Raw genomic sequence first — 23,305 nt, 5'->3', positions numbered from 1 at the left:
TGTAACTTTTTTTTAAAATCCCTTTTATATAAACTTTTAATGTTGTTATTGAATATTGTAACAAATAACTTATCTTATTTTTCAGATTATTAGTCACATAGTTCACGAATGGTTATCTTATAGGTGTATTTTTTGTTGTTTATTTTGCTATTTTGTTATCATAATTTTCTTTTCAATTATGTTTTGATTTTGCCTCCTTTGAGCAGATGGTCAATTGAAAATAACTTTCTACCTCACAAATATATTAAGTATATCCTATTTTCTCTAAATTCACTTATAAAATTATAATTCTATATATTATTATTGTTGTAGTAGTCTTTCTACACTTTCATCAATCATTGTATAGAGATAAGTTAATATCCTACCTCTACTATAAAACAGCTAGATGAAATTCCAAGTGTCTTTATTTGTACATGATATGGAAAATGGGCCATTTTTGCTCTCCATTGTTTGATCCTATAAATCTAGCAAGTGCCCTCTTCCCATTTGCCATAATGTGTATCAAGAATCAGACACAAAGGGCTCTCTGACACTCTGGAAAGTTTTTGGAGTCTTAACAACATGCCAAAGATTTTTGAAACTACACTTTTAAAACATATTACAAAAACAATTTTATACATGGAACACCAGAAGCAACAAATTCCAGAAGGATCACATCTCAAGAGCGTATACTATATGGAGCATATCATCACATAAATATCAGTGATTGATTTCATAACTTAAACACGTAATTTATATCATATGTTATATTAAGATAATTTTATTATTGTTTCAACACTCTATTCTTTTATAAATAAAAAATGCTCTACAAAAAAATTAACGATAATAATATAATTATTATTGTATTATATTTAGCGATAATAATAAATATTATAATCATCATTCTATATAAATATTATTAAAAACAGATGCTTTTATATATGGAACACCAGAAACAACACATTTAGTACTTTTTCTTTATTAAAATTGCGTAAAGGATCATTGATGCGTGAAGTATTCATCATTCACGCAGGATCACTACTCAAACCCTGACACACGAACATTACTTTATCGTAATTACTTCAAGACTCCTTTTTCTTTATTTGATTTTCACAACATGGAAAATAAATTTTGTTTTTTCAAAAAAAATAATAATAATAAATTCCCCAACTGCCCATCTTCAGTAACATGCAATTGAGTAATTAACAACTATTTTACTGATTCAATTACTCTAGAGAGATCCTAAAATAAGATCAAAAGGTTGTTCTAATAAATATTCTTTTACTTCATATTTTTTTCATAGGCAGGCAAGAACCAACAAACTTAGATATTGTTGTCTCATTCAAATCTGATTTAATTAAAGCACCAAATCTTATACATTAGAAAAAATATTCAATTTATATTTTATGAACCATATTATATATGATGTAACTGTTTTTTCATAATTCATACCTAACCTTAACTACTGATCACCGTCAGGGCTCTACAATATTTGCTGTTCTTTTTTATGTATAAAATAAAATAAGAAAACAACGAGACAGCTTACACTTCAATTATTTTAAAAAATTATCTTTAAATTGTCAATTTTCAAGTGATTTGATTATATAAGTATTTTTTGTATGTCAGTACATAGATTTTAAAATTGTTTATATTAAAGAATAAATATTGACAATATATAAGGTTGCTTTAAATATTGACAATGTCATGTGTCTATATATATTTTCTTGGTTAAACAATATTGACATACGATTCGAAATATTGACAATGTCATCATCTGTATATATTTTCTTGGTTTCAACGAACGTTACCAATTGATGAGCTAAATTTCGATGAATTTTTGATCGGAGCCTTTTTTTTTTTTTTAGTAGTGTCTTAGGTAACAATTAAAATACTCACATGATCACTTTCCAAGAATGACGAACCAAAATTCTATATATATAGAAAATGAGAAGGAAATTACCCTAAGGAATCCTGATTCTTATCAAATATTATTACGAAGTATTGTATCTCACACAAGATAGAGGTATGGTCTGCGGGGATACTATTGATTTGTGGCTACAAAAATGTTGGAAAAATTTATTTGTGCAGATGTTGGAGTGGAATCGAATCCAAGTCTATATACGAACGAATTATTTGTGCACCTTTGTATCAACTAGTGCACTATATACGACTTTAATGAATGAGGGTATTAATCATATATATATATATATATATATATATATATATATATATATATATATATATATATATATATATATATATATATATATATCATATTTACAATATATACACACATATATTTTTTTCGAGGTTCTCAAGGACACACGACCCTCCTACGCTAGGGATAGGTTCGCCTCTAATCTCACATGTGAGATTACATTAAATATGTTACTGTTATATTATTATCAAGTATAGTGCAATTTCTACACAACTTTTAAAACACTAGAAAAGAATGGAAAGGTATATATATTGTACTATTCGTGTAAACCTTTATTAATAATTATTAAGATAATTGAAATAGGAATGTGATGGATATGGTATTTATGATTGAGACAATATAGGTGCAACAACATGTGAAAAATAGTAGAGCTATACCATATTGATAGGTCACAAACAATACTTATCCTAGTTATTTGTGTTCATTTGGACCAATCAATTATTGTCTATTGAGTTTAAGTACTTTGAATCTATCTATAGAAAAATAATAACATAGAAAAAAGGAAAATGAGTAATTTAGCCCACAAACAATGCAAGAAGGGGTCTTGGCCAAAGTACATTCCCTTTACAATGTGCAGTATGAACCCTTCAAGTTCTTATCCAACTTGTGCTCTGTCCCTTTTTGTGGTCCTATTCCTACATATGGACTGCATAAATTTTGACAAAAGCATATACAAAAACTTCAAAATGAGAAGAAAAAAAAAGAAAAGGAAAGGGGGTATGAGAGTGTTGTTATACGTATAAATACATGTGTAGATACATATTCATTCATAAAGGTTGGGAGACATTGAGGTTCAATAGGAGGAGGGAAAATTTAAGTCATTTACAATAGGAAATTCATTTTCTTCTATTGAAATTGTAACTTATGATCACATGAGAGCATTCGTTATCTTTTTCTTTTGTGACGATCACGTGTGAAATATGTGTACTCCTATATAGTGACATAAACAAAATTTTCACCTAAAAAAAACAACTCAAACATCTATTATATATATACCTTGTTATATACAATACATTTTCTACGAACAAGGAATTGAATTCAGATGAACCCCTTCTACTACTCTATCTACTATGTATATACGATCGTATACTAATGATATATACGTATAAATGAGGGGTGGAGTGGGGTGGTTTGGGGGGATAGGGGAGGGGACCATTTTTGATGATTAGAAAAAGAATCTCAATGAGGGGCTTGGGCGAAGGGGGGGGGGGGTATATATAGGGACCATAAGGACATAGGGTTTTGAAAAAGATATGAAGGGTGCACGTGGGGATGGATAAGGCTGCCGTTTTGACTGATCACATAATGTCGGGCCAAAGTCTTTGGGCTGAGGTGTCACATTGGCTTATATGGCCGACAACAGAATATTAGATTTTCTGATCCAGCTCCTGTGCTACATGACACTATTTGGTCCACTTTTTCTGGGCTCTGCCCTCTTCAAATTTTTGTTTTCCTCATATTTCCGTCGATCGTTCGATATTTATATTAGAGATTGATTATTTTGAATTTGTACTGAATAGGACCCTATTCGAGGGTTAGCATTTTTTATCAAAGAATGTTTCATACCCAAAGCTTAAATCCTAGACTTCTGGTTAAGAAATAAGCAATCACATCCGCTACACCACATTCTTCGGTGATTTTCCCTCCTAAAATTTTTGTTTTTCAGATTTTCAGTCTATGTTTCAAACTCAGATTGGAGCTCGACTATTCCAAATTTGCACTGGATAGGGCCTCATTCAAGGGGTAGCTCTCCCTACGAAGGATTTTTCCATATCTATGATTCAAATCTGAGACCTCTGGTTAATAAGGAGCAACCTCAACTTATCCATTGCATCACATCTTTTGATAGTTTCCCTCTCAACATAAAGATTTTGCGTAGTGAATGAGACTTTGCATTCTTTAATTAAAAACTTAGTGTGTATATCTATAATTTCACCATAAAGATATGATATAGTAGATAAGACTGTTCCTCCCTTAATTAGAGATCTCGATTTTAAGCTTTTGATATTAAAAAATTCTTAGTAGAAAGCAAGCCCTTCATCCGAATAAGCCATATGTGGCGCTAATTCGGATTAATTAGGTTTCAATAGGTATTGGACACGAGGGAAAATAACTCAAAGCAAAAAAGTATATATTTACAATTTCATCTATTTAACTTTAAATAAAGAGAATTTTAGTTTTCAAAATATCTTTGTGAAAAAATTCTAGTTTTCACCCCAATTTTTAAAAATTCATGTTCAAGTACAACTTCCACTTCATTTTTTTTTACTTAATCTTCGCAATTGCAAGTAAGAGTGAGCATATATGAATTGTTTAATTATAATTAAATATAAATGTAGCATGTATGAAAAATAAGAAGTAAATATTTTTCTAACCAATGCAACAACATCAATATATCCAATGAAATTTTAAGAGTGGATTTTGAAAATGATAAAATGTACATAAACTTTATTCCTATCTTTGTGCGATAGAAAGGTTTTTTCCTATATAATCTCGACCTAACTAATTTTTTTTTAATGAATGTACATTTATGTTTTTTCTTGTTCTTGTTTACTTATTTTAAAGTGTGCACTTTGAATTGTGAATTTGGCTCTATTCATAATACACTTGCCTTCTAGAATTAGAAAAAATAATAAAAAGATAAAAGAGTATGCAAACATAATAAAATTGGATAGTACATCCATCCTGAAATGTAATAGAAGTATAGAACTTTGATTTTGTCATTGTTTTTTTGGGTATTTTCTTCCCTTTAGGGTAAAATTATCAATTGTGGCAAGATTCAATGGAATTGTGGTGGTTGGAAATATTTGATAAAAAAAGGATTCCGTATCTTTATTTACAGATTTGGCATTTCAACTAATACATCATTTACGACCTATATAGATTGTAATGGTATAGTTGAAATCACTCTCTCCTTAATCGAAAATGAAAGAAAATTTTGAAGCGTCGCCTCTAGAAATGGATCATACAATGCGCAAATTCGAATTTTATCTTGACGATTCCAATCTAGACACCGAATGAAACAAAAAATTAATCTTTTATCCCCACTTTTTTTTATAACATGTATACCATTTTGATAGTCAAATTACTTTTTCTTTGATCACAAGATTTTATATATATATTTTTAAAAAAATAATAAAAAGTTGTTAATTCATGGTAGTTCTTTTTATAATTTCTCATTTTGTTATTTATTTTTAAAAAATTAAATGTTTGATGTTTGTATTTTGTGAGACTTAATATTTAAAAGTTTGGTGCTTTTAAAAATCATTAATATTTAAACCGTTAAAAACCGATAATTCGATAATAAAAAAAATTAAAATTTTTATCAAAATTGTTAAATCAATAAACCATTACCTATAAGTCAATAAAAAAAATCGATTAGGATTATCAGTTTCGATTTGATTTTAAACAATTTTAATTTCAAGGTTTAACCTCTTATACAATGCGATTCGGATTTAAATTAATTTCAATGCGAATATCGAATACTGAAATTGAAAAGGGAAAAAAAAATTATTTTCCAAAAATAAAAAATAAAAATTCACTTTTATCAATCTTAATAAATGAGTAGTAATATTGTTAGGTGGAACTTGGAAGTCTTTTTCTGATAGTAAACATCGCACACGTGGATATGGGCTGGACTCCAAAACCCAATGGGCCCACAGAACTAGTTTTGACCATCAAACCTAAGATGACCATTAGATAAGATGATAAGCCTATACCACTTTAGAGACATACAATTTTTTTAATGGTTTATTATTGAGGATGATACAGGACAGAAGCGAGCGAGATTGTAAGAGAAAAAGAAAAGAGTCGAAGGAGAAAAGGAGAGAGAAAAAATAGCAACAAATTCTAATTATTGCTATAAATAGTAAATTATTCAAATTATAGTGGTATGTTGTAAATTTTTTAAACATATTATATATTTGCCTAATTAAGTAACTTTTAAAAATAGCAAATATTTAAAATATAATAAGGCAAAATAGCTATAATTTTCTTAATTATTATTCATAGCTACATGTTGAAGGATGGAGAGAGACGAGCGAGATTAGAATAAGGAGGAGAGAGGCGAGCGAGATTAGAATAGGGAGGAGAGAGGCGAGCGAGATTAGAAGAGGGACACAGAGAGAAGAGAGGCGAATTGTATTTGTATCCTTTATTATTTATTGGTTGGAATCCATCCATTCTTAATCGGAGGTTTCAGGTTCAAATTTTGAGTGCGAAATTGTCTTTTAGAGTGCATTACTCCAAAGATAAAAAAATTTGATACAGATTTTAATTTAGTTGAGCTTCATTATAAATAATAATAATAATAAAAAATCTACCGGAAGAATATAATTACGAATACCAAGTATTGGGTGAAAAATAAAATTAAAAAAAATGATAATTGGAAGACAACTACCCAACTCCAATAATTTAAAGGGATGAAAACTCTTCCATATTGTTTGGTGTGTGAACAAGAATATCCAAGCAAATATTATATCATATCATTATCATCTAATTGTAAGTTAAAAGAAGTTTAATGTTTTTAACAACCACTAATAATTGTGGGAAAAAACTTTAAATTAGAAACCACCAAAAACCTTGTTATTCTATTAGATCAATTAGTTTAATTTTATTATTACGGTTGTTTCTTTATTTTTGTTATTTTACTATTTTTATGGTTAGTACTTTCTTTCTTCACTAGTTTCATCATAGCTTTCTATTCTGCCATTTCTTTTAAAATTATTCTATAAAATGATTTTCTTGAATCGAGGATCTATCGATAACAACTTCTCTATCCCACAAAAATAGAGGTAAGATAAGGGTATATACACTCAACCTTTCTAGACTCCACTTATAAAATTATATTGGATACATTGTTATTATTATTATTATTATTATTATTTTGATCAGGTACGAGTCACTAATGTTCAATTAGTAGAAATTTAATGAAAAATTCTATTAATCGACCAAGAAAAATACAAAACAAATACTATATCAGGTCATTATAATCGTCTAATTTTGTGTTATAAATGGTGTTAGTAATCCCATAGGTTATGATTAATTTAAGCGGGTGTGTTTCATGACCAAATTACAATAGTGTAAGACACTTTTTTTACTATGCTTTTCCAATAGTAGCAAAAAGTGAACAAATAATTGGACTAATTGAGACTAGTTTCATGTATCCAGTAGACTTATTATAGTCTTGATCACCAAAAAGAAAAGGGCAAGAAAACAAAATGAAGAATTGTTTTATTTGATACATTTTCATAATATTAATTACTCTCTTCCTTCATTTTTACCTGCCACATTTTATTATAGAAGAGTCAATTTTGTAATCTTCAGAGTAAAATTAAATTTAGATTAATACAATATTTTAAATTTAAATATTAGAAAATATATACGAAGCTACAATGCTTCTCATATTAATATATCTTATAATATTGGCCAAAATCTATACAATTGGACTCTCGAAAGTCAAAACGTAACAAGTAAAAGTGAATGGATCGTGAGAATTAATTGTTACTCCATCCATTCTATATTAGCTGTCTATTTTTCTTTTTACACGCCGCTTAAAAAATCATAAATAAAAAAAATAATTTTATTAATTTACCCCTTAAGAAACTTTTTGAAACTTTACAAACTCGCTTATACACTTTTAAAAAAAGAATTATAAATTATAAAGGTATAATAAAAAATTGAATTAATTCTATTTTAATTTTTATTAATTGGTGAGTAGTAATTTTGAGACAATTAATATAAAACGGAGGTAGCAGATGCTAAGAATAATATCTTGCCCTTTGGCTTTTGGGATTGCTCATCATTCAATTAATCATGCTTAGAAATTCGATTTTTTGAACAAAAAAGTCTTTACTAATCTCTAAAAGCCGTCAATATTTTCTATAATCGATGTTGTTTGATTCTGGACAAACAAATCAGTCAAGATTTACTTACACATTATCATCTAGTTTTATGTTAAAGTAATGTTTTATGTTTATATTTATTTAGATTATCATAATAACAAGACAACTGTAAAAGTGTTGAAGGAAAAAAAAGAGATCGTAAAAAGATGGAAAAAATAATTAAAAAGATAAAACATACTTTAGAAGATCTTTTACTATTTGTAGCAATGATACCGTAATTAAAGTAAGATACATGCACTATTTTATAATATAAGTTCCTATTTGTAACAATTCATTGATCGTTGCCTATGGATCGGGTGGAATTGGAATGAGCCAAAATGAATATGTTGTGAAATTTGTTGTATTGAAATGAAAGAGAAACGTTAGAGGTTTATGGCGCGTGACTTCAACTATCGAAAAGTCACAGCAATTAAAACATTAACAACAACGATAACAATCCAGTGAAATTTTACACGTGGTGTTTAGAGAGGGTAGAGTGTATGCAGACCTGACTCCTACCAATTTAGGATGGCTGTTTCCAAAAGACCCTCGGCTCAGTAAAATCATAAGAGAAGTCAAATAAGGATAAGAAATTCAAAACTGAGCAAATAACAAAAGCAACCCAGATAAAATAGAGCAATCAAAGTACAGAAAGTAATAGATTATAACAGAAATCAAACCACAAGGAATTATAGTGCACTAATACGCCTACTAAAAAGGAAGAATAACGAGACTATGGACTAGCCTTCTATCCTAATGTGGGTCCTCCACACCCTCCTATTTAAGATCATGTCCTCGGTAAGTTGTAACTGCGTCATGTCCTGCTAAATCAAAACGCGAAATATCAATAAATAGTTGATTTAAAACAAATAATTATATCTTAATAATTTGGCTTAGATTGGTTATAGATGATATCAAAGCTAGTACCTCCTCCGGTCGACGATCATCCAAAAGCTTTCTTTAGATATATGACACATCGAAATAAAAGAAAAACGTTACAAATCTTATAATTGGTAAATATTAGAATTCAATATTCGAAATGCTTTTCGAGTTAAAGCCTCATGGTATAATATTGTGAGGCCCCAAAAGTTGAATCAGAACAAATTAAATTCAGACAGATAAGTCTTAATCACTAATACTTTTGTAGAGTGAGATATATATATATATATATATAGTGGTACATGCAAATTCTCATCAACATATAAATAGTAAGCTGAATATTCAAAATGTCTTAATCTTAAAGACCATCACATAAATTGATACAAAATAAATAAAAGAAGTGACAAAAATGTTATTTATACAACATAATTTTTGTGCTTTAAACACTTATTAAGCGTGCTTTTCCAACAGTACCAAAAAGTTTGGGATTTGTTTGACTAACTTTATGTATATTTGATCCTAACAGCCAATTGCTTCATAAAATGATTAATTTATGGGCCTACTTGATAATCTTAGCTTTAGGAGCTAAATTCAACCTTGTAATCATAAAAAAGTTTTGCTCTTTAGATCATGCATTCAAAAATTAATCATTCATATGAACTTTAATCTTTAATTAAGAAGGCACTAAAGTATTCCCTCCTCTTCCCTCACCAAAACCTAAAATAATAAACACTCAAAAATAGATGGTAGAACTTTAATTCAGATGAACGTTGAAATTAAGATTAATCTAATTTAGATGTACTTAATAATCTAATTTTGGATCAACTAATTTCTAACAAATTAAATCTCCATGACCAAAGTATTTGACCAACATCTAAATTGCACTTGAATTTCCCTATAGTAGAAAACATTATAAGGAATTGAATTATAAAAACTTGACATAGAGCAAAAAATTCTTCGAAACAAGTTATCCCAAAATTATAATTTTGAAATTATACAACTAAGAATACAATTATGAAACTAATTAATCCCAAATTTTATATCGAAATAATCTCGAATTGATGTAATCAAACAACCCTTAAGAGGAGTAAAGAGAAAGAAATAGAAATTAGACACAAAATTGAATCAAAATCTTCTTCTTTGATTGAAACTATCCGATATGTATACAAGAAGAACTAACCTTAATAATAATAATCTAAATTAGCACAAAATTGTTAATTTAACCCCCATTTTAACTAATTTAATTTCCTCCATTGCTATGTACACTCCCAAGATGAGGGAAAAAGAACAATACAAAAAATATAAGAGATTTTCAATCATGCCAACAAAGGAGCATGACCACACATCTTCTAATAATATAAAGTTTTGCCCTTTGTTCTCTAAGAACTCCTCCAACTCCTCTACTTGAAACTCTCCTCTTTGAACTTCCCATATTTGTGCTTCCCATCTTCATCTTTAATTCAAAAATTGTGTTGGTTGCAAAAAAAGAAAAATCAAGAAAATGAAGGAAGAAAAATGGAATCTTTGATTTTCTTGATTTAGAGCTTTAAGTTCTTGATGATGTTTTTTTTTTTTTTTCTTTCCCTTTTGTTGTGTGTTGAGAGATTGAATTGAATGTGTTGAAGTTTGAGTGGAAAGCGTGGTTTCTTATAGGTGAATTTGGAGAATGGTCCAAAATTGTATTGGTCTAGTAAATAGGACACTATGGGGGCCATCAAAGTATGTGCAATGCCTCTTATGTGGGTCCCACTTTCCACTTGATACCCCATACCCCTACGCCCCACCCCCAAAACAACCAAGTAAAATAAAATAGCATTATACAACCATAATACCAAATACAACTATACCAACTAGGATTGTGGTGGAGTGGTAAGTACTCCGATTCTTCATCCTTAATTAGAGGTTTCGGGTTCGAGTTTCCTGAGATACAGAGTCGCCTTTGTTAGAGAGCGCATTACCCTCAATGTGAGACTTCCTGACATGAATTCGAATTTAATCGGACTTCAATATGGATATCGAACACCAAATAAGAAACCAAAAAATATATATAACACGGGTACATTATGTAACATGTATAATTCACTTCCCAAATTTTATCGTAGATCTCAATGGAGGCCATATAAATACTACTCGCTTTGTCCAATTTTACTTGACATTTTTTTTAAAAAAAAAACATAATTTTTTTGTTTTAGTTATCTATTTTACTAGTTGAGAGAAATTTATTATTTTCTTTCAATATTAAATTTATCATTAAGTAACTATATAAATTAAAATAATAATAGTCAAATTTAAAATTTTAAAATATTATATAAATAGCCCCCTAATAAATAGTTTTTTTGGTATATCATATGTTAAGCATTTCTACATAGATTCGAATCATGAAAAAAGTTAATTTCGAAATTATAATCTCTTATTCCATAAACCAAATGACTCCTTTAGTATTTCATATAATCATTTAAAAAGAATTTTAAATCCACCACACAATTTTGACATCCCCCACACCCCCTTTTTTTTTTCTTTCACAATTTAAGTCAAAACATTGGTTATAATTGGTATACAAAATGTCATAGTCTATAAACAAATAGTGTAGGCAATACCTACAAACATAAAGGGTCGGCCATTACGACATGTATTTGTGTTGGTTCATTCATAATTTATTTTTTATTGTAAGGTCGTTTTCTTGCTTATATGTAATTAATATTTTTGTCCAAAGAAAAAAATTGAATTTATTTTTAATTTTTAGTTGGTTCCACCTAAGGTATATATAATTCAGTTGGATCCTACTAAAATAGGCACATCTTAACCACCTTCTTAACGTTTAATGACTTTCTAATTATTGTAATCTTATCCTTCTTTTGACTTAATATGAACACTAATACGTACTTTATTTGCATAATGATGATGTGGATTATCATAAAAGAGAAATTAAGTAGTGATGGAATATAAGAATAATTTAATTAGTGGACAATTAATTATTAAATATATAATATATACTCGAAAAGCTTGTTGAGGATAATATTTCCCTTTTCCATTTTGGTGATTTTGGTCTCTTTTTCCTTTTCCTCCCCTTTTGTTATGTGGTGTTGAAAGTGGTCAAAAAATATCTTTAAATTGTGAACATAGAATAATTATATTCTTAATTTGCTTTTTGGAATTAAAATATCTTTACCATTAGTTAAGACTTAATAGTAGTTCAAGACTAATTTTTGACCATTTTTATTCCTATATTATGTGCAGCAGGGTAAAAAGTTCAAATGGAAAAAATAATAATTCTTTTTGATCATGTGTAGAATTCTTTGAAGGAAGTATTAAATATAAATATAAGAGAATATAAGAATTACAGAGATAAGAGAATTATTCAGCCAAAAGAGAATTGGAAGAATAATTTAATTAGTGGACAATTAATTCGAAAAACTTCTTTTTTTTCTTTTTTTTTAGTGATTTTATTCCACTTATCTTCCCCCCCTCCCCCTTTTGTGATGTATTATAGATTATTTTTTAAAAAAAAAACAGAAGAAAAAAGATATTATTTTCGTCATGTGTATATATATATATATATATATAAAAAAATCTATTAAAAAGGGAAAGTATAAAATTAAAGGATGAAAAGGACAAAGATTTTTCAAAGATGATGAGCTTATTCATGAATTTTTGTTATCTAGTTAAATAAGAGAATTGAATAAAATTAAAGATGCTGAGGCAGACTCTAGTCATAACTACAACATTTTTAGGAAGGTCAATTTTATGATTTTTTTTTCTTTCGCTTTTTTTATTTTTCATCTGGGTTCGATATTCATCTCAGATCCGACTAATTTAAATTTGCCTTAAAAGTTATACTAAATTTTGGTGTAAAGCTCTTTTTATCGAATACGATTCCATATTTAAAGCCCGAACTCAAAATTTCTGATTAAAAATTACACCATCAATCATACTCTTTACCCACGTTACAACGAAGACCTATACCTTATTTTGTTAGAAAAAGTATCAATGTGATGGATGCATGAGAATTTAATTTCCATAACGAATAATTTTATAAATTGGGAAACGTGATCATTTTGTATACATTTTTCTTGATATTGTTGGCTTTTTGTTGTTGAAAGAATTTTACGCAACTTCTTGTTGCCGAAATAAATGGATCAAAAAATAACTAATAGTCAAACTTGTCACACGTGAAATCTCCAATATTTCAAATTAATTTAATAAATATTTTAACCTAATGTTTAAAACTCCAAGAAATTAAAACTTCTTTTCAAATTGCCATAGTTTTGTGTTAAATAGATTCCAGACAAAAAAAAAAGAAGAAAAATTATAATGGGGGTAAAAGCTCAAAAACCAATTAAGTGATAGATTAAATTGTGATTAATCAGTAATTATAAAAATTATAACCCATAGTATTCTTTATCTTGTGTTCCACCCAATTTCACTTAATAATAATATCATATACAGTATCTTTCAATTACCAAGGGATTATATTAATTAAGTAAAAATTAACGTTATTTAAATTTCACTGTCTTTTCGACACTATCAGAAGCTGTTGATTTCGATATTTGTGCATGAAGTAATATTTTTTTTTGGTTTCTTACAACTCTTTCCTTTTGTTAAGGGATGAAGGACATGATCACGTCGTCACTCATATGAGTTTGGGTAAAATGATTAAAATAATTTTTTCTTTCTCTTACGGGAATGAAGGCAAACGTTAAGTCGTTATTGTCTTACCGATATAAGTTATAGTGAAATGATTGAAAATTCTTTATTTTTAATCAGAGATATCGAGTTTTGAAAATGAAAAGAAAATTGTTAGGAGCGTCGCTCCCAAAAATGAATTTTATAATATATGAATTTAGATTAGCCGAGTTCCAATGTAAATAGTGCGCGAATATTGAGTGAGAAAATCATAAAAAAGACAACTTCTATATATGAAAAGATGTTATTTTTAAAAAATTGTCTAAAAAAAAAATGTGTCACATAAATTAAAACGAAGAAAATATCTAATGACTAATGTTTATAAATTGTTGATGTTGTTACTACTATTGTTGTTATTATTACAACAAACGAATTATTGTCATTTGAGAATTTATGTTTATAAATTGTTGATGCTATTACTACTATTGTTGTTATTATTACAACAAACGAATTATTGTCATTTGAGAATACGTCTATACAAATACATGCATGGAAGTGACATGCATAAATAATGTAAATTCAATATTTAAATGTAGAACACCTCATGCTTGTGGAACTAATATACTTCTAATTTTTTTCATTTATAAATTACTTGGTGATTTTTTTATTATTATTTTACACAACATGCAGGAAGATTGGTTGGGTTTTTTTTTTTTTTTTTGGGGGGGGGGATGGGGGAGGATGGGGTTGAACAAGTGACTGTAGAAAGTTCGAACATAAATTCACAATCGTATTATTGATTGATGAATAGTAGTGATTTCAACTTTTTCATCCACTCGATCAATTGAATTTCGTTTTCTCAAAAATTGTATTTGTAAATACTCGTAATTTTCACTCACTTCATTAACGTCGCGGGATTTTGAGGGGAGGGGGTAGTGAAGAAGAATATGTGGGCACACGTGAAGGTCTCGTGCTTGATACGACTTATTTTTTGTAACGATTCGAACCGTCATTAATTTCGATTAAAAAAAATCACAAGAATTTGGCTTGACTGGGTCCCACCACCCCATCAGAGAGGAATGGTCTCGCCGGGGCGCCGCCGCCAAAGAAGGAATAAGGCCGCCAGAGCGGAAAATCGTGGGACAGAACTTAAGTCGCGAATTTTTTTATTCTCCCCACTTCACCCAAGTGGACGTTAGAGACGAGGGTTTCTGCAAAACCCTCCAAAAAGGCTACTCTTGAAAGAAGAAGAGGAAGGAAGGGAATCTTAGCTTTTGGAAGGCTTCAACCCGTAAAATTCAATCTGGTCTTGCCTGTGGATCATCTGGAACCAATGATTTCAGCAGTGTTATCTCTCCGCGAATGCTTGGCGCTCATGTAGGCTAGGTTTCTCTTTTTTGAGTAGTAAACCTATACCTACTGTGTAATATAGAAGAAAAATTAATGAGAATTCATATACTAAGCTGCGGGTCATGGGTTACGGGCAGAGATCCGATTTTGATAGGGTTAAGTTAGAATGTGACCTGGGTAGAAACTTGTTGTAGTGAATTGAGAAGTTATTGATTGTGATGTTTTGTGTGCAGCTGGTTAATTTATATCGGTCATAGAATATTGTATAAAAAAGTAAAATCAGTAGATTTTGAGGTTAGACCCGTAAGATTTGATAGTGGGGACGTTGATTGTTTCTGGAGTTGTCTTAAATGTGTAATTGAGTTACTTATGATATGCCTAAATGTGTACAGATAAGGGTAACAGGTTAGTCCTTATATAAATGAGCAATTGCTGGCTTATTTTCATGATGAACCTGTTTTTGGTGGTATAAATGTTGTGATTGTTGAATGTAATTGTGAATGTGGTATGTTTGGATCGGGTGTCACGTTCTGACACATATATTGATCGGGTGTCACGTTCTGACACGTATTTGAATCAGGTGTTACGTTCTGACTTATTCTTGAATCGGATGTAACGTCCGGCATAAATATGACTGGATTGGGTCCTCTGAGAGGGCCAAGTATGTGTGTGTGGATGGTCCCTTGAGAGGATCTGATGATATATGTATTTTCATGTGATAATAAGGTTAGTGGAAGATGAGCCATGGACTAAGAACTATAAATGAATTCTTGATTTGAGGTGTGCTAGATATAGAGGATTATGATCATAAATACACTTATTGGTGGGCAAGAGGATGGGCCCTATTAGGCCTGGATGTGATCTATATGATATAATCGTATTATGTATCTATATACTTAGAAGTTGAGGTTTCTAGTTGCTAGAGAGTGCTACCATTTTGGTCTCTATGAATGACTGAGGTAGGGATGCTATTTAAAACTCAAGTGAGGATGAGAGTGTGGTTGTGAATGGATATGCTTTATGTTGTGAGACAATTAGGCCAACTAGTGAAGGTTAGGCGAAATCGTTGAATGGTTAAGGTTGCTAAGTGGGGACTATTGGGGTGATGGAATAATTGTAAGGTGGGTCCCTAACCCATAGTTTTAAATTGTGACTAGGGTGATAGTGGAACCATGTTTTATAGGGTGGTGAATACCCCGAGGGTGAAAAATAAGGAGTACATTTATTAGACTGGGGTGGCTAAATTGAGAAAGTCTAAGTATTATGATATCTCTTACTTTTCTGTTCATATATTATGCGGTGGGTATCAGATTGAACGATGATGCCTACTAGTACGTATTATTTGTACTGATACTACTCTTGCTATGCCACTTGGCATAATCTGGTTGCAGGATCAGTTATGTCTCGTAGGTGAAGACGAAGGCGATCCTCCAGTAGCTTCTATTTTTCCCTTATCTTGGTGGAAGTTGGGTCATTGGTCTTTTATTTTATTTCTACTCTTAGTAGTTCTTGTACCTGTTTAGACTAGTATCCTTGGGGGATTTTGTATAGTTGTGTAAGCTGGTCTTAATATACTTTCTTTAGAATTTTGGGTTAATTATTGAAGTTTGTTTTAAATTTCGCAACTGTTCTTATATAAAGCTTCTCCTACTTAGGGTGTATAGAGGGTCCCCGCACGACCCGATGAATTGGATCGTGACATTCTTCTCATTCTCGACATCATAATCATATTCATATTTTATTCTCTTTTTATGCTTTTTGTATTTTTTAAAAATTAAATCTCTTTTATTATAAAAGTATTAATATATACATAGAATAATTAAGAAAAACACTAATTTTATTTAATTAGTCCATGACCATGTTACTTCTACACTGATATGTAATGTAGTCATCATTTTCAAACCTCATGTTTGCTTTATTAACTTCTTCATTAATTATGGAAACAACTTTTCTTTTCTTTTCTTTATATTTTTTCAAATTATTAAAATTAGTGTATTCTACTAATTTTTAAATCATAATTATTACCACCTCCGTATCAAATTATCTATTGTATTTCTATTTACACTCCCTTAAAGAAAACATTATAAAAGATGAGGTTTAAACTATTATACCTTCATTTATATCTTAAGATCGATATAATCTTTTTTCATTAACTATTTTCTCTATCTATGTATCATTATCTCATAATTGAAATGTTCGTAATTTTCAAGAACAATTACTATTAAGGGTAAAATAAAGAAAAAGAATAATTAATTTTATTTTAAACTTCTAAAATGGCAGATAATTTGAAACTAACTATTTATTAAAAATTACGATGGATAATTTGAGACAACTATTTATTAAAATTAAGACAAATAATTTGAGGTAACTATTTCTAAAAATTATGACATATAATTTGAGACGGAGAGAGTATAATTATACTGTTATGTAGCAAGTGGCATCGAAATCCGTTGGAACTTTACTTAAGGAAGTAAATTAATTAATTGGATGGAAAAAAAGTAATTTAATTAATTAGCTTGTGTTAGTATGCTAAGTTTTCGGATTATGAGTTAATGACAGTGTGTTTACTTGTACGAAACTGCTATTATTTTTACATAATTAATTATTTAATTACTTGAAATTATCACTAAACCCAAAATTTAATTAGGGTTGACTGCATGAAGTGTGAAAGGTTGTCAAACAAATAATACAAGGCAAATATCTCACTGGAGCTTAGTTGCATTTTTGACAACTTAGAAATTAAGATATGGACTATAAGTGGGAAATAGTGAGGGCAAATAGAATTATTAGTAATGTGAAACTTAATGGAAGGTGTCTTAAAGTTTCATATGAAGGTTCCTTTCTATGATTTGTGTTAATCTTTGGAAAAAAAAAATTGTAATGATCAGAAATTTCCAATCTCTATTACTCCCCCCGTCTCAAATTATTAATCGTGATTTGTAAAAATAGTTGTCTCAAACTATTTGTCATTTTAAGAGTTCAAGATAAAATTATTACTCCCTCCATCCCATATTAGATGGGCACTTTCTATTTTACATGGTAATTAAGAAGTCATTATTAGATTTATCAACTTTACTATTTTGCTCTTTGTTCATATTAATTAGTCTGTTGAAAAAAAATTGGATTTTCAATTTGTTTAAACTTTCAAAGGCCATATTAATTGTAAGGGTAAAATGGGAAAAATAATTAATTCTATCATGATTTAGTAAGTGATCAAGTACAACAACAACAACAACAAACCCAGTATAATCCCACCATGTAGGATCTGGGAAGGGTAGAGTGTACGCAGACCTAACCCCCACCTTGAAAGGTAGGGCGACTGTTTCCGAAAGACCCTCGGCTCAAGAGAGGAAAACAAGATAAAAGGTCAGATAGGGACAAGCATATCGAAAACAAGATGAAAACAAGGAATAGCAAAAGTGAGAAAGTCATGTAGAAATAGTATGGAAAGAAAGAGACATTAACTACTATAAATAAATAAGATAATCAAAGTACAACGGCCCCACACCTATAAACAGCAATACAATGCAGAAATCAAATGGCAATAAACAATGAGCAGAACTACAACTACTATGGTGTAAGGATAAGTCACCTAGCCTTTTATCCTAATATGAGTCCTCCACAAAAGAAATTATAGTGCGTTAATGCGCCTACTACTAGGTAAGAATAACGCTATTATGTACTAGCCTTCTACTCTAATGTGGGTCCTCCACACCCTCATATCTAAGGTCATGTCCTCGATAAGCTGTAACTGTGTCATGTCCTGTCTAATCACCTCTCCCCAATATTTCTTCGGCCTACCTCTACCTCTTCTGAAACCATCTATGGCCAACCTCTCACTCCTCCTCACTAGGGCATCTGTGTCTCTCCTCTTCACATGCCCACACTATCTCAGTCGCATCTCCCGCATCTTGTCTTTCACCGAGGCCACTTCTACCTTGTCCCGAATAGCCTCATTTCTAATCATGTCGCTCCTGGTATGCCCTCACATCCATCTCAACATTCTCATCTCAGCTACTTTCATCTTTTGAACATGAGAGACCTTAACTGGCCAACACTCCGCCCCATATAACATAACCGGTCTAACCACCACTTTGTAGAACTTGCCCTTAAGTTGTGGTGGTACCTTCTTGTCACATAGCAGACATCATCTTCAATCTCCCCGCTGCCTTGCATGATAGACCCAAGGTACTTGAAACTACTTTTTTTTTGGATGACTTGGTCACCAAACCTAACTTCCGCGCCAACCTCCTAAGGTGTCTCACTGAACCTGCACTCTAGGTACTCTGTCTAGTAAGTGATCAAGTAATATAAATAAATATTTTTAGTAAGATGTCCATCTAATATGAGATGGAGCAAGTATTTTTTTTTCCATGTTTTACCCTTTACAATAATTGACTTTGAATACCACAAAGACATTAATTATGGGGTGATGTCCATCTATTTTCTTCACCTATTTTGTGATAAATAGTTTAAACTTTTGTAATCATATGACATCGAAAAAGAAATAAATCATAGTCATATCAATTTCAGCCATCAACTTAGGACCAGTTTTTTTATTCTCTTTGAAATGCGATACTTGAGCTGAGTATCTTTCGAAAACAACCTATCTATTTTTACAAAGTAAGAATACGATCTGTGTATATTCTATCCTCTTCAAATCTCACATATGGGATTTCACTGAATATTTTGAACTTAAGACTACTTTTTAATGTAATTAGAACATATATTGATCAAGATGCTTCAGAGAAACTTACCTTCAATTACTTCAATAAGTAAAGTTCTAATTTCAACTCTTCATTCATGCCATTTTTTCTATGAGCTTAACTTTTTTAGAAGAACATAGTAACTCAACAAGTGTAAGAGAAGATATTATAAAAAGAAGGGGAAATTTCATAAATGGCTAACATATTAAGCTTAATAATTCCCTATGAGTATTTTCTCTAATTACTCTCCATAGCTATATTTATGTTTGCTATGGTCATTAACGTTTGTATATCTCGCTGCATTATACAAATTGGAATTTCAAGGAGGTTGTATATATTCGCTTCCAAATTTGTATATTCGTTTCCAGATTTGCTTTAAAAATTTGTATATTCGCTTCCAGATTTGTATATGAGCCTTCAAATTTGTATAATAGAAAATTTTGTTAAACTATAGACAATTCATATAATTAATTTAAATTATACCCTTATTGCATAATTATAGTAGTAATATTTGTCAATCCGCATAATTTTCCCTAAAAAGAAATAGTGGCTCAATGGGCTTTGAGCAGAAATGATGGGCTAATGGCTCCTTTTTTTTGGTTTAAGGGCTGCTTGCCCTACCGAAGTACCAAAGGCTTTAGATAGGTTGAGAATAAGGCCCATATAAGGAAACTCGGTATGGACCGTAAAGGCTAAGAGAATTGGGCCAGAGAAAGCCCATATTACAACAGCTGGCCCAGAATTGTTCAGAGAAATGTACCAAATCCAATTCTACTGTATGATTTAGTGGAAGTTATTCAAACTATTTGCAGCAGTAACCACTTTTAAGTCTGCTATTTGACAAGTATCTAACATTTACAAAGTATTTAAAATTTAGCCAAATACTAAAAACTCATGCAGCCTGTGTAAAATTAAGGTTCACACTTCACCGTGCAAGATGTTACACTCCTCCTCGTGATCCTCCTCCGTTGCAATTGTCATGAACAACATCGTTATAAACTCTCTACTGGTAGATAATAACCGAATTTTGGTGTTTAATTTAAATAAGACCAAACGGAACTTCACATTTACAGTTCAATTTAGGAAATTATATTTATACAAAACTTTAAATTGTAGCTATGTTTAAATAGCAACATTAAAAGTGGCTATACCATGTGATTTCTACAAGTTATTCAGGGAAAGCATTGGAAAAAACTCAGTATAGACCACAAAGGGCAAAAGCCCAATTCACCCCCAGCAAGCCCAAATTTGCTTTCAGAGAAATGTACCAAATATCATTCCTACTGTTTTAACTGGAAGCATAGGAAAAAAGATATTTATTCAAATAGGTGGTCGGATTCATTATTTACTTTTTCTAATTGATATACATAAAATATACACTTATATATCATTTATGATTATATAATATATGTATTATATATCCACCGGATATGTATAGTTTAAACGGCTAGATAAGCGGGTACCCAGGTTATTTCTTCTAGTAAAACTCTGTATGGACAACAAAGGGGAATAAAATGAAATTGGACCAACAAAAGCCTATTTTTCATCACACAAAAAGCCCATACTTGTAAAGATGTGGCAATCTCGATTTTTTTCTTTTTTTTGGGGATGAATTGGAGCGATAAAGGATTGAATACTCGTGGATCATGGCAAGAAAGTTACTCTACCACTTTATAATATTCGGTCGCGTATTTAAATTGTTTGAAACATTATTTCATTCAGTGCCTTTTTACTTCTTTCCTTTTTCTTTGTGGATTCACTTTTGTACTTTTTCCAAATCAAAAGACTGCAAGATGTGCTTTTGTTTCGGACCTTTTCATGTAGACATTGCTTGGATTAAGTAATTGCATGGCATCCTTGAGATTGGTTATCTTTTAAATAGAAAACAATCATTATTTGTTAAGATATGACTTTACAAAAAAGATTGAAGAAAATATAGCTTTAACTTTATTCTCAACTCTACATAACATATTCCTTACAAGCAAAAAAAGTCTTGAAGATTCTCCATTGAAAGAGAAAAGCATAACCACTTATAACTGAGAAAGTATGACAAATGCATAAAGGAAATGAGAGTTTTATTTGTATTTTATTATCGGATAGACGATAAGAAATTCCATTAATAACTGATCATTTTGATCCTTATTTGTTTAGTCAATGGGATAAGGGATAACAACAACAACAACAACACAGGGATAAGGGATAACATATGCAAAATTATTTTATTTTGTATTTACTTATAGATTTTAACTAGTTCACGAATCATTTTATACTAAAATGATGGGGATTAGCTATTCTATATATAGCCGAGAAAAGCTAATCCCATAAAATATTTCAAACATATGAATATCCTTGTCTATTCTGATTACCAAATGACCCCTAAATTTTGCTTGAGCTAGATGCGATTGTTTTCTCCATAATAGTAAATTCCAAGGAAGTGTACAAGAGTGGTGACCTTATAGTCGACAAAGTGAATGACAATCATGAAATATCAGAATTTAAATTTTATTAAAAATATAAAATGTTGTGTAAATTTGTTTTATCAGCCCAAATTTTTTATGAACAATATTGCCGGTACATGTCTTAGTGAGGTGGGATCTAAGTAGCAATACTCAATCGAATAGTCGAGATGTGTATAAGCTGATGTTAGTCAAAGTTGTCTTAAGGTCACATTGCTTAATCATTAAGCATTATGTAGAATTATCAAATAGGCAATAGCAAAAAGCTACGAGTATTATATAGCAAGGTGGAATACGATGTTGGCTTTTGTAAAACCTTAGATAATTTCCAAAAAGATTCTCCACTTTTTAGTTTATTGTAATATTTTTTGTTTAGAAAACTTTACTTAATTAGGAAGTTCCTCCCTGCTCCCTAGAGTTCAAAGTCCCAACTTTTTGCTTCAAAATTAGAAGTAAAAGTCCTACTATTAATTAGAGTTGCTTCTATGGAATTGATCAATTTTTTTGGTGAAACTCTTATGCTAAAAGGGTAAAGTTTTCGTTATGTGCAAAATTTAGGAAATGATCAAACCACAAAAATTTATTATACGAAGTCTTAATCTTATTTCTGCAATTCAACGACTTAAACCCTGTAATCTCCTTATTACGTAATACCAATTTTATTCCCCTTCAATACCTTCATAGTAACTTCTAAAAAAAGAATAAATATACATTTTCCCGCAAACTAGGATGTATATATATAGGAAAAAAGAAACTAAGGGGATATTATTTTAAGTGATTGTTTGTCAGATTGATGCATTGTTTCAATTTAATTTCAAACTTGAAATATGAAAAATAAAATTTGACAAATAAGTTTTAGAAGATTTTCAAGTTTTTACACATGAACTTTTAATTATGTTCTCATATCCAAGTACAACTTTAACATCCAACCACTCTTTAATTTAATTTCAAATACTAATTATTTTTTTTTCAAAGATCAATCAAATCATGACCAAACGCGATATCTTACAATTCCTAAAACTTAAAAACACAAGAACTCATCAAAATTTCCAAAGACATACTACAACTACAACAACAACATATTTAGTATAATTCTACAAGCAAGGTCAAGAATATTGTATACACTAATCTAATGAAATTAAAAAGTTATTTACAATAAAACTACATCAAGTAGAAATTTCCAAAAAGATACTTGCAAAATTATGGACTTGA

At 30.1% G+C, this 23,305-nt stretch overlaps 1 protein-coding gene across 1 annotated transcript; it reads right to left on the bottom strand.

The window, feature by feature from the left end:
- Window positions 1–10,078: 10,078 nt before the first annotated feature.
- On the bottom strand, window positions 10,079–10,600 carry LOC129874340 (small polypeptide DEVIL 4). The gene has a single exon (XM_055949603.1). The coding sequence runs from the start codon at window positions 10,409–10,411 to the stop codon at window positions 10,271–10,273; it is 141 nt and encodes a 46-aa protein (XP_055805578.1). The 5' UTR covers window positions 10,412–10,600; the 3' UTR covers window positions 10,079–10,270.
- Window positions 10,601–23,305: the final 12,705 nt, after the last annotated feature.

The sequence above is a fragment of the Solanum dulcamara genome, chromosome 2 (assembly GCF_947179165.1).
Source record: "Solanum dulcamara chromosome 2, daSolDulc1.2, whole genome shotgun sequence".
NCBI classification, from domain to species: domain Eukaryota; kingdom Viridiplantae; phylum Streptophyta; class Magnoliopsida; order Solanales; family Solanaceae; genus Solanum; species Solanum dulcamara.
The sequence above is the reverse complement of the archived record's forward strand: the minus strand, read 5'-3'. Positions and strand labels throughout refer to the sequence as shown.

What these genes read in the sequence shown, in the direction of transcription:
- LOC129874340 (XM_055949603.1), bottom strand. Translation starts at nt 10,411, where the DNA reads ATGAAGATGGGAAGCACAAATATGGGAAGTTCAAAGAGGAGAGTTTCA.